Raw genomic sequence first — 10,101 nt, 5'->3', positions numbered from 1 at the left:
CCAGCAAGCCTTGATCGTTAGGCTAAAATACCCATCCAGGCCAGCCCCATTCCTCACCTAGATTAAGGTGGTCTCTGCCCAGATAAGGAACCTACAGGGTTTGATTCTTTTTAGGAGTAAAGCCAGGCAGTGGTTGATGATCCCAGGAGCTGTTGTCACTTGGGCAGTTGGGAATTCATGTCTACAGGTCTAGGGCCAGAGCAGATACTCTCTGGCTCTTTGCCCCAGGACAGGTGGGGGCTAGGGGGACACCAAGATCCTGATGACCGTTTTCCTCTGGATTTACCTATGAAGCCTCCTAAACTATACCAGGCAGTATTCAGCCACTGGAGCGGCTGGTTTTCCTTAGGTAAAATAAAGGAAGTGATTATTGCTAATAATTTCTGAGCCCAGGAATTCATTCGTATACATGCCCAAGGCCCTGTTTAATTCTGCTTTTCTTTTTGCTTAAGGCTCTTACTGGCCTTGCAGAGGGGCTGTGAATCAAGAAAATACAGTCTGGTTTCCTCTCTGTGTAGCATTTGCCTGGTCATCTCCCTATAGGCAGGCAGGTGCCCCCCGAGTGCGCCAGCCCCGCCGCACCCAGCTCAGTAAGTGCAGCAGAAAACAAGGGCCACCAGCAAAGTGGTTACAGGAATGGAAGGTAAGCTCCTTAGAGAGCAGGGACCTTAACCTGGCAAGTTCTCATCCTTCAAGAAAGGCATAAAGGTGTTTCCCTCAGGTCTTTCTAGGATCAGGGCTAGTCAAAGGGAAAACCGGGAGCTCAGGGTTCTGCCCCCAGCTTGGCAAGATGTTGCTGGGGATCCAAGTGGCTATTCTGCCATCAGTGACCTACCTCCTCCCCCTTCCTCTAAAGCAAAGCCTAGGCGTGGGTCCCTAGAGAAGGGCTGGCCTGATAACATCTAGCCACTTACCCTGATGGCATCCTCAGAATTCTGGTCCTGTGGCCTGGACGTCTGTCTGGCTGTATAGCTAGTTCCCAGACTCTTAGGAAAGGGGATGATCCTTCTGTCCCCTCTCTGGGTGAGCTCAGGCTGGCACCAGGTGTGGCACAAGGTTACTGGACACCAGCTGGTGGGGGGGGCAGTAACGGAGGGCAGGGGCGGGGTGTGGGAGGAGGGGAAAGCAGCGCAGAGCTCCGAACCCCCTCCAGGGGCTGACGGTGCTACTGACCTACTCGAGGCAACCCCAGAGTACAGGCCGGAGAAGACAGGAGCAAAGAAACAGGCAGAGCTGAAGGGTGGGGATAGAAGAGGGGAAAACAAGGCCACACACGGTCTGGTTTACTGGCTCATCATACACACACACCAGATATGTACACAAACATAAATATTCCAATGTACAAATTTACACGGGACTCTCAGATCACCTCCTCGTCTCTTTCCTCCAGCACCCCCCAACTTGTGCCCTGTCCATCCAGGCTCCATTTTAGGATGAAGGCTTGTAGGGGGCTGGCAGTAGAAGGTAGGAATCTGGAGGAGGGAGAGGTCCTGCTCCCCTCTCCTCACAGGTACCTCCAAAGGGTCCTGTCCCTTTTCAGTGGCACCGTAGGGTAGAGGGCTAGAGTAGCTCCACTCCCTCTCTGCGGCAGCTCAAATCCCAGATGTCGCCTCTGGTCCCTCTGTCTCTCCCGCTGAGCTCTTCTCTTCTTCGACTCTTCATTTCCTCTCCTTCCTTTCTGCACGTCCCTGCTTCTCAGTCTCTGTGCCTTGGCTCCCCTCAGTGCCTGGACGGAGGAGGGGCCCCAGGCCACGGAGTCCTGCAGGCTTTACAGAAGGCTAGGACTTCGGTGCAGCTCCGCAGAAGCGCTGGTACCGTTGGCAGGCTCTCTGTTGGGGGCAGGTGCTAAGCCACAGCCCTCCCCAGGACAGCCATGCTGGATCAGGATATCTGCGCACTCCTGGCTGCCGGCCCGACGCGCGTAGGCCAGCGGAGTCAGGCCTCGGGCGTCCCGGCTCCGCACATCCACCCCGTACTGCGGAAGAAAGTACAATGTCACGGTTGGCATGGTGGGGGTTCTTGGGGAAAAAGGAGAGGCGGCTTTCAAAGGGCCGGGGCGAAAAGATCCGACAGGTCCGAGGAGCCCTCGAGGGTGGGACTGGAAAGGCCCGCAGGGAGCCCACAACTCACCCAGATGAGCAGCTGCGTGAAGACAACGTTGGCCATGGCGCTGGAGAGATGGAGAGCCGTCCGCCCGTCCCCGTCCCCGTAGGTCTCGTTCACCTCCTCCTTGGACCCATGAGCCAGAAGCATCACCAGCAGCCGCAGGTCGTCCTCCACCACGGCCCGGAGCAGCTGCTGACCCAGCGGCACGTCCGAGCTCGGCAGTGGGGCCAGGAAGAGCTTCTGTTCGTACTTGGCCCGAATCCAGCGCTCCTTCTCCTCTCTGCAACACAGGTCCACCAGGGCATGGGCCCGAGCCAACGGGTGGGGGCTGGGGAGGGTGCTCGGGGACTGACCCGACACCCCGGAGGGGAATCGGAAGGAACAGAGGAAGCGTAGGACAGAGCAGTGAAGAGACAGGCCCGAGACAGGGACGGCGCGCAGGGGGAGTGCAGAGCGGGTGGAAACCGCTGAAAAGAAGGAACACTGAAGGGAGGCCCCTCGGGGGCTGAGAGGACAGCAGGATTCCGGGCAGGGCTCCCCTGGTGGCTTATCTGGCCCTGCTGGAACAAAGCGGGTGGGGGGCCTCCACGGGGCCCACGCACCAGCCTATCTCCCACCCATTCTCCCCATCTCCGGGCTCGGGCTCGGACCTTCACGCCACCAGCGATAGGGGCCTGCGCATGCGCCTCCCGCTGGCCCCTGACCTGCTGATAAGGCTCAGAAAGGGCCTCTTGTTGTGAGGAGCCTGAGTGACAGGCGGGGAGGGGGAGGGGCACCCCAAGGGGCCAACTGCCAAGCAGAGCAACGGCCACTTTTAACCCTTAGAGCACGACTGTCACCACTCTGCGCCACCCCCCATTTCCCCAATCTGGGGCGCCAACGCCCCCGCCCTTTCTGCCAGCTCCCCGTGCCCCCATCCACTCACCTACAGGCGTCAGGCCCGGGCTTGGCATAGCCATCCAGGGCCCCTTCCCAGACGCTGTTGGCCAGGGCGTTGCCCATTGCGGTCATGACGGCCAGCAGCTCGGGTGGCCAGTCGTCGAGGTCCAGGGAGCGGACCCGGGAGAGGTGAGCCCCCAGGTGTCGGTGGGTCCCCGAGCACTCAATGCACATCAGGGCGCCCAGGTTCAAGCTGGCCCAGTCTGGATCTAGGGGAGGACAGGAAGCATCGTGAGGTCACAGGCAGCCAGACGGAGACCCCAGGAAAGGCCCCTCCCTGCCTTCTCTCAGGGACCACAAGCCTCTCTGCCGTGGTTCTCGAACCCCACCCGACCCTGGGCCCTGCCGGCCTCTGCACTCACTGGGGGCGTCGCAGTCAATGCAGAAGCTGTTGCCGCGCACGGTGCGCACGGCCTGCACAGCCAGGGCCGCGTTCTGGTTCCCCAGTCGAGTCTGCGCCGGGGGAGAGACAAAGGGTGGCCCGTCAGTCAGGAGGCCGGCTGGGGTCCCGCCCCCGTGCGGCGTTTGTGCCAACCTTGTCCTTGGCGCTGCGGCAGCCCTGCAAGCTGGCGAGGATCTGGGCCTGCACGCTCTGCACCCACAGCTCCCGCTCCTCTGCCGTCGAGGCCTCGAAGTGCCACGTCTGCCCGGTGAGGGACACCACCACGAACTCAAACGACTCCTCGGCCTCTGTGGGAGACGGGGGTGATCGCAGCCGTCAGGGCGGGGCGCCCCACTGCCACAGCCGCCACCGCGGCTCCGCCCCGCCAGGGTCTCCTCTCCCCGCATCGCCGCCTCGAGGCCGCGCTCCGGGGCCACTCGCAGCCGTGCGCAGGGGTCCTCACCCCCTCCGCGCCCGACCACCTGCGGAGCCCGACTGCAGGGAGGCGAGGCGGGGTCGTGGCTTCCGCCCCCCTGCCCCGCGGGAGAGGGTGTGGAATTCGGAGCGGGGCGCTCCCTGGAGAAAGCAGCGGGGAGCGTCTGGGGAAGGGTGCGGCGGGGCGCTAGGAGGCGATGCTGGGAGCGGGTGGGGGAGGCGGGCGTGGGCACCATCCGTACGCGTCAGCTGCAGCGCCTCATTTTGCAGCTCATTAAACCCAATATTCCTGACGGCGTCAGCGTGGGGCTCCTGGGAGCGGCCCCTCCCCCACTCCCCGGGCACAGACAGGAAGGACAAGCGGATGGGGAGAGGAGACGTTTTCCCCACGAACTGGGATGTCTGAGCAGACAGGACCCCAACGACAGCGCCAGTGACATGCACGGTGGGCTACACTGGGACCCCAAGCTCCGTTCCGCTTAGACCAACAGAGAGCCACGCGAATCCCCATGCCAACGGCCACCACCCTGTGGCTGAACACCTCCTAACCAGCGGTGTGAATGTGTCCCGTCAGCTTCAGAGGGAACTCGGGCCCGGGGGAGAGGCACACGGAGCCAGAGGCAAAAGCCTGGATCCCAGGTTCTACCCAGGGACACACCGTCCCTGAGAGTCTTCCTGCTGGGCTCCTGCTCTCAGGGCACCCTCGACGGGAACTGCCTCCTAGAAGGACGCTGGTGCCCCTTCCTTCCCCGGGCTCCACCAGCCCACCTCGCCCTGCTCTCCACACGGCCTCTGAACCACAGAATCGCCGCCCTGTGTGGGGGGCCCGGTTCCCTGGTGCAGCTGGGCTCCGGCCAGGACCGCTAAGCATCACTCTCCCACAGGTAGGCCGGAGAGGTAGCTCTTCCCTGTGGAGGCCATCTCCGCCCTCCTGCCCACATCCCTGCCCTGGCAATCGGAGAAGTGAGACACTGCGTATCGGTCTAGCTTAGACTTAGGTGGGAGCGGAAAGACTCCAACCATGAGAAGAGGAACATTTGAAGAGACTTTGGAGAAAATCAGAGGAGTGCTATGATTAACACCAGATTACGAGAAAGGCCCTGAGGAGCTGGAATTCCTTAACCTGAAGACCAGTCAGGAGAGACCTGGCCAGCTCCTACACACGTATTAAGCACCTATTGTATGCCCAGCACTCATCAAGCTCAGTGGGTGATACAAGAGCCACAGGAAACACGGGTCCTGCCCGCAAGTCTGGAAGAGTTACTGGAGTAGCCACCTGCTGTCTTTCACCTTCTCTAAGGATTAAAAGGTTCACATTTTAGTAGAAAGGGTTTTAATTAGGCAGAAGGAGGAGCTTTTCTAAGATACCAAGTCCAGACGACCAAAAGAAGTGGAACTACAGATACAGCTACTTACACAAAGCACTCGCTCTTAAAACGGAGAAAATGGGGTTGCTTTGAGAGTACGGTCCCCGAATCCCACAGCCCGCCTCCTGTGCCCCGGGCTCCCTGTAGGTCCCCCTAACCTTCAGCAGCACTGCTGGGGCCGTCTGGTCGGGGGGTCCCGGTGCTCTTTTTCCGCCGGTGCTTCTTCCGGTTGGAGTGGGGAGATGGGGGAGGCTCCAGCTTGGGGCTGGAACTGAGCACCTCAGCTGGGCCACTGGCTGGTGAGGGGAGAGTTGGAGAAGTGTGGGAAGAGGGGAGGGTGGGGGGCAGAGCATGCGACCTGCCTAGTGCCACTGGGAGCACCCCCCTGAGCTGCCGAGGGAGGGGTCTGCCAGGCCAGGCCAGTCCCAACCAACCCCGAGCGCCCCCACACCAGAGGAGGAGGAGAAGGGCAGAGAGGAGAGTGTGGGGAACTCAGGCAGAGCAGGACAGAGGCGAGGCGGAATGGCTGGCTAGGGCTCCGGCAGCCCGGAGGGGTGGCAGGCGGCCCAGGGAACTCACAGGGAGCTGAAGCCCCAGCAGCTCCGCACCAAATTTATCCTCAATCACACTCCCCGCTCCTCACAATTAATAGCAGAATTAGAAACAATCAGGGAGCTGCCTAATTACTGTCAATTAGAGCGCGCTAATCAAGCTCCCGTCTCCCACACCCCGCCCGGCGCTCACCACTAAATGTCAAACTTCATTAGAGGCAGACACGCTCCCTCCCTCCCTGCCTTCCGTCTTCCAGACTCAACAGAGGGGCCCTATCGAGGCCCGCACAGTCAGGACAGTGACTCTGGGAAGCCCCCCAGCTCCCCTTCTCAAGCGCTCCACAGTCACTCCCCCCAAGGAGGCTCAGACTTGGATCAGGAGGTGGGGAGCCGCCCTGTGCTGAGAGCACCCCTTACTTCCTGCACTCGGGGCTCAGACTGGGATTAGTTCTTCCAGGGGGACTCGGCCCGGGAAGGTCCAGGAGAAGAGTCTATGGGCCTCGGGCCTGGCCGGGCACTACTGCCCAGCTGGAGGTGAAGGGGGCAGAGCGGACCTGCCCGGGAGGGGATAGGGGCCAAGGGAGACGGATGGGAGTAAGATGGGGGAAGCAGGGGTGGTGGCAGTGCGCGCGTGTGTGTGCGTGTGCGTGTGTGTGTGTGTCCACATGCGCTAAAGAGGGATTAAAAATAAGGGGATGGGAAGAGTGGAGATGTGAGAGCAAGGAACAAAAATGGACGTAACGGGACAAAAATGTAAGATGAGCCAAGGAAAGTTAAGAGGAAGGTGGGATGGCTGGGAGAGAAGGGAGAATTTTTGACCAGCTAGACGGGATGAGGCCTCAGCCTACTGGAGGCAGCATGGGTAGGAAAACCACCTTTCTGGATCCCGGATCCTATCATCCAGGAACCCCCCTCTCCGTGGTGGGCAGGTTGCCGCCATCAAAACGTGTTTCAAGCCCCCAGCCTCCGACCTCCCTGCTCAGCCGCTTCCCTGTCCCCCCCGCGGTGAGGCTGATGAGCTGGTGCGCAGGGGGCTGATGGGGAAGCGGGAGCCGCCAGCCGCCACCAGCCGCCACCAGTGCTGCCTAGGGACGGCAGCGGGTGGGCAGAAAAGCTGTGGAGGGAAGGGAAGGGAAGGTCTCTGGCACCGGCCAGCCGCTGGCAGGGCCTAGGGCCAGCGAAGGGGTAAAGGGGCAGGAAGCTGGCCTGGGCCACTGAAGAAGGGATGGAGGCTGGAGTCCGTGTCTCAGAACCGTGCCTTGGGCCTGTGGCCCCCTGCGACAAGCTCTGGCAGGGGCCCCTCCCCTTGGCCTGCCCTCGTGTGTTGTGGGCCTGCGTACCTGGGGGCAGGGCATCACTCCACTGGTCGGCGCTGGACACGGAGCAGGAGCGCTGGTGCAGCCCCTCAGGGCGAGGGCCAGCCCAGGCCGGGTTGCTGGCCGAGTAGGGGGCACCTGGGGGCAGGGTGGGGGAGGGGGAAGGGTCAGACTGGGAAGGGAGGCTGCGGAGGGGTACACAGACCTTCCTGAAAGTAATGCCACAGGCAGAACTCGAGAAGTTCTGGCAGAATACTGACCCCAAATGAGGGCTTTACCAGGTACTGGGCCAGGCTTCCTGGAGAACAAGAGGCCTCGCCTGGGGTCCCTGACACTTCAGGAGGCAGCTGGTCTCGCATCTCACACCCCTCGCCACCTCCGTTCCCTTCCTGGGAGCCGGGAGAGGGGGGCACGTGGTGCTCCTTGTCTGGCCATCGTCCCCAGCCCCCCCCCGCCTCCGGACCAGGCCCCTGCACCCCACGTTCTAGTCCGCATTTGCCATTTGCTCTGCCTCAGCTTTGATGCCATTCTGACGAGAAATAAGTGTATCAGATTCAAGTAATTATGTCTAATTAGTATTAGTAATTATCCTGTTGGGCTAGAGAAAATTAATCTTTCGTTTCCCATCAGGGAAGAATGGCAGAGCCAAGGGGAAAAAAGGCTCCAGGAGCACCAAGGCCCGGGCCGGCAGGGTCCCCTGTGCCCTCCGAGCTGTCCCGCCTCCCTCCCTCAGCACCCAGTCCCTTGCAGGGAGCCCACGGGAGAGCCACAGGGCCTCGGAGCCCACGACAATTCGAGGACCTCCATTGCCCTCTCACCTCAGTCCACATAAGGACCACGGACGGGGACCGAGGCCCGAAGGTGGCGGTGGTGGGGAGTCTGAGAACAGGGGGGCCATAAGCGAGGTGTCACACCTCGGAATGCAAGGCGGGAGAGCAGGCCAGGGGCCGGAGGTTAGTAAGGAGGTGGAGACAGGGCCTGGAGCTGGACGAAGTGGGTGAGAGCAGGTGGCAAACTCAGCCTCAAACCAGTGCCGGGAGGACACGGGTATAGTTTCTGGAAGTCTAAGAATGGAAGCCCTGGGCGGAAGCCACTAGAAGGTAAAGAAACAGGCCGGACATCCCTAATGCTCCGGGGACCGTGCGATGCGGAAAGGTGGAAGGCAAGTTTTGGATTTCTGTTGTGTTCATCCTAGCACCCCAGGCAGGACCAGACCCACAGTAAGTGCTCATGAGTATACGCGTGGTGCCAACGTGGCCCTCCAGCAGACCCCATTTCCAGTCCCCTCAAGGCAGCGTGCTGACGCTCCCTCTCCGGAACCCCGCCTCCCTGACACTCCGCTGGCCTCACGGGTCCCCTGCCAGCTCAGCCTCCCTCAGGGGCCCCTTGGCTCCCTGGCAGGAGACCTTCCAGAGAGGCAGACGCCGGTCCAAAATTCTCAGAGACCTTGCTTCTCCCCACCCCAGTCCTGCATCCGTCCCCTCCTGGGTTCCAAATCTTATCCCTGCCTCCTCCTGAGCCCCACCCAAAGCCACCCCAGGCCCCACTTCCTCCCCAAGCCTCCCAACTCAAAACCCCGAGGGAGGGAAAGTGCTTTCCCTTTTCTTTGTTAATTCTTCCCTCATTGCGCCTGCAATCCCACAATCAGTGTGCACTGTAATTGTCGAATTTGATGCTAATGATTAATGAATTAAACATGGAGCCATCAATTAGTCCTCGGAGGATAATTCTGCATAAAGCAGCGGATAATGTAATTACAGTAACAAAGATAATGAGATGTTAACATCGCCCGGTGAGCGGGAGACGTGTGAGTGTGCATGAGGTCGGCGCCAGCGTGTGCTGGAGGGGACACGGGCTCGGGGGAGGCTGGTGAGTGTCCGTGGGTGCTGGTCGTCCTGTGGGTGAGGGCACCGTGTGTCTCTTCGTGTGCACTTCTGCCCCCCAGGGGAAGGCTCAGAGGGCCCAGGACTGCGACAGGACAGAGTGTCTTACTGTGTCCCTCCCTCTGAGGAAACAGCCCAGTCCTGCTACCTGACTTCCAGGAAGGCTCCCCCCCACACCCCACCTTCAGAGTACTGATACTTCCTCCTCCTCCGTGGGATACGAACGCCCCAGGCCAGATCAGAGGCTGCCTCTCACTGTGCACCTGTGGGTGCAGCTCCGGGAGACCTCAGGGCCCTGGCAGATCCCCAGCCCCGCTGCCCTTGCTCGCCCGTGACCTCCCAGCAGCCCAGACACAGGTCTCCATGCAGAGCCCTGAGGACTGCATGGGGCGGTAGTTCTTATCATTGCCCCCCCCCCCCCCGCCCCAGTGCACCCCCATGGGAGGCTCTCAGCAGCGCCCCCACTGCCTGCCCCACGAAGAGAGGGTACCTTTCTCACTAGCTTCCTTCCCTTAGTCCATTGGAGCTCTCCCTCTGCATGGTTCACGGGCCTCTCTATGAGCTCGGGGGTGGCTTAGAGGGTAAAACATGGCTTTTCGAGTCAGGCACACTCAGGTCCAAACCCCAGCTCTACCACTTACTGTGGAATTTTACAGACAAGTTACTGAACCTCGCTGAGCCTTTGTTTCTTCATCCGTCAAATGGGGAGGAGAATCTCAACTTCACGGAGTGAAAGGAGCCTGACCTAGAGCAGCTCTGGCGCACGTGTCCATCAGCAGACAACACCCCTGCCCCTCCCCATGCCCCCAGACTGGTCAGCGGGGCTGAACACAGGCCACGGGCTGGGAAACCAGGTATCCCTGTGCCTCCGACAAGGAGCACACTCAGGAGGCCACCATCTGGCCTTCTTCTCTGGACCCAGAGTTGTGCAGTGTGGGTCCCACCAGCCTTTTGAGGGGACCTGTTCCATCCATTCAGACTTAGCACCCAGCTCCTGTCAACTGAATGTCCCTAGCGGCCTAGGACTGTGATGAGCAGAACACCCCAGGGCAGAGACGCACTGGCAGCCCCTGGGAGGGCAGGACAGTGTCGTAAGCAGTTGTTTCTGGGTGCAAGCAAAAG

General features: G+C 60.9%; 1 protein-coding gene across 5 annotated transcripts in view; it reads right to left on the bottom strand.

The window, feature by feature from the left end:
* Positions 1-1,247: 1,247 nt before the first annotated feature.
* AGAP3 (ArfGAP with GTPase domain, ankyrin repeat and PH domain 3) overlaps positions 1,248-10,101 on the bottom strand; it is a 51,438-nt gene continuing 42,584 nt past the window's right edge. For 2 of the 5 annotated variants that reach the window (XM_047695887.1, XM_047695884.1), the window contains exons 12-18: positions 7,121-7,234; positions 5,388-5,525; positions 3,581-3,735; positions 3,408-3,498; positions 3,032-3,254; positions 2,131-2,386; positions 1,248-1,975 (exon numbers count right to left, since the gene is read on the bottom strand). In XM_047695887.1, coding sequence (XP_047551843.1) covers positions 1,769-1,975; positions 2,131-2,386; positions 3,032-3,254; positions 3,408-3,498; positions 3,581-3,735; positions 5,388-5,525; positions 7,121-7,234 — 1,184 coding nt within the window. In that variant the 3' untranslated portion in view covers positions 1,248-1,768. The remainder of the gene's footprint in view (positions 1,976-2,130; positions 2,387-3,031; positions 3,255-3,407; positions 3,499-3,580; positions 3,736-5,387; positions 5,526-7,120; positions 7,235-10,101) is intronic. The other 3 variants (XM_047695888.1, XM_047695886.1, XM_047695885.1) reach the window with 2 other exon arrangements.

Source organism: Lutra lutra, chromosome 11 (assembly GCF_902655055.1).
Source record: "Lutra lutra chromosome 11, mLutLut1.2, whole genome shotgun sequence".
NCBI classification, from domain to species: Eukaryota; Metazoa; Chordata; class Mammalia; order Carnivora; family Mustelidae; genus Lutra; species Lutra lutra.
Note: the sequence above shows the minus strand (reverse complement) of the source record. Positions and strands in the feature narration are given on the sequence as shown.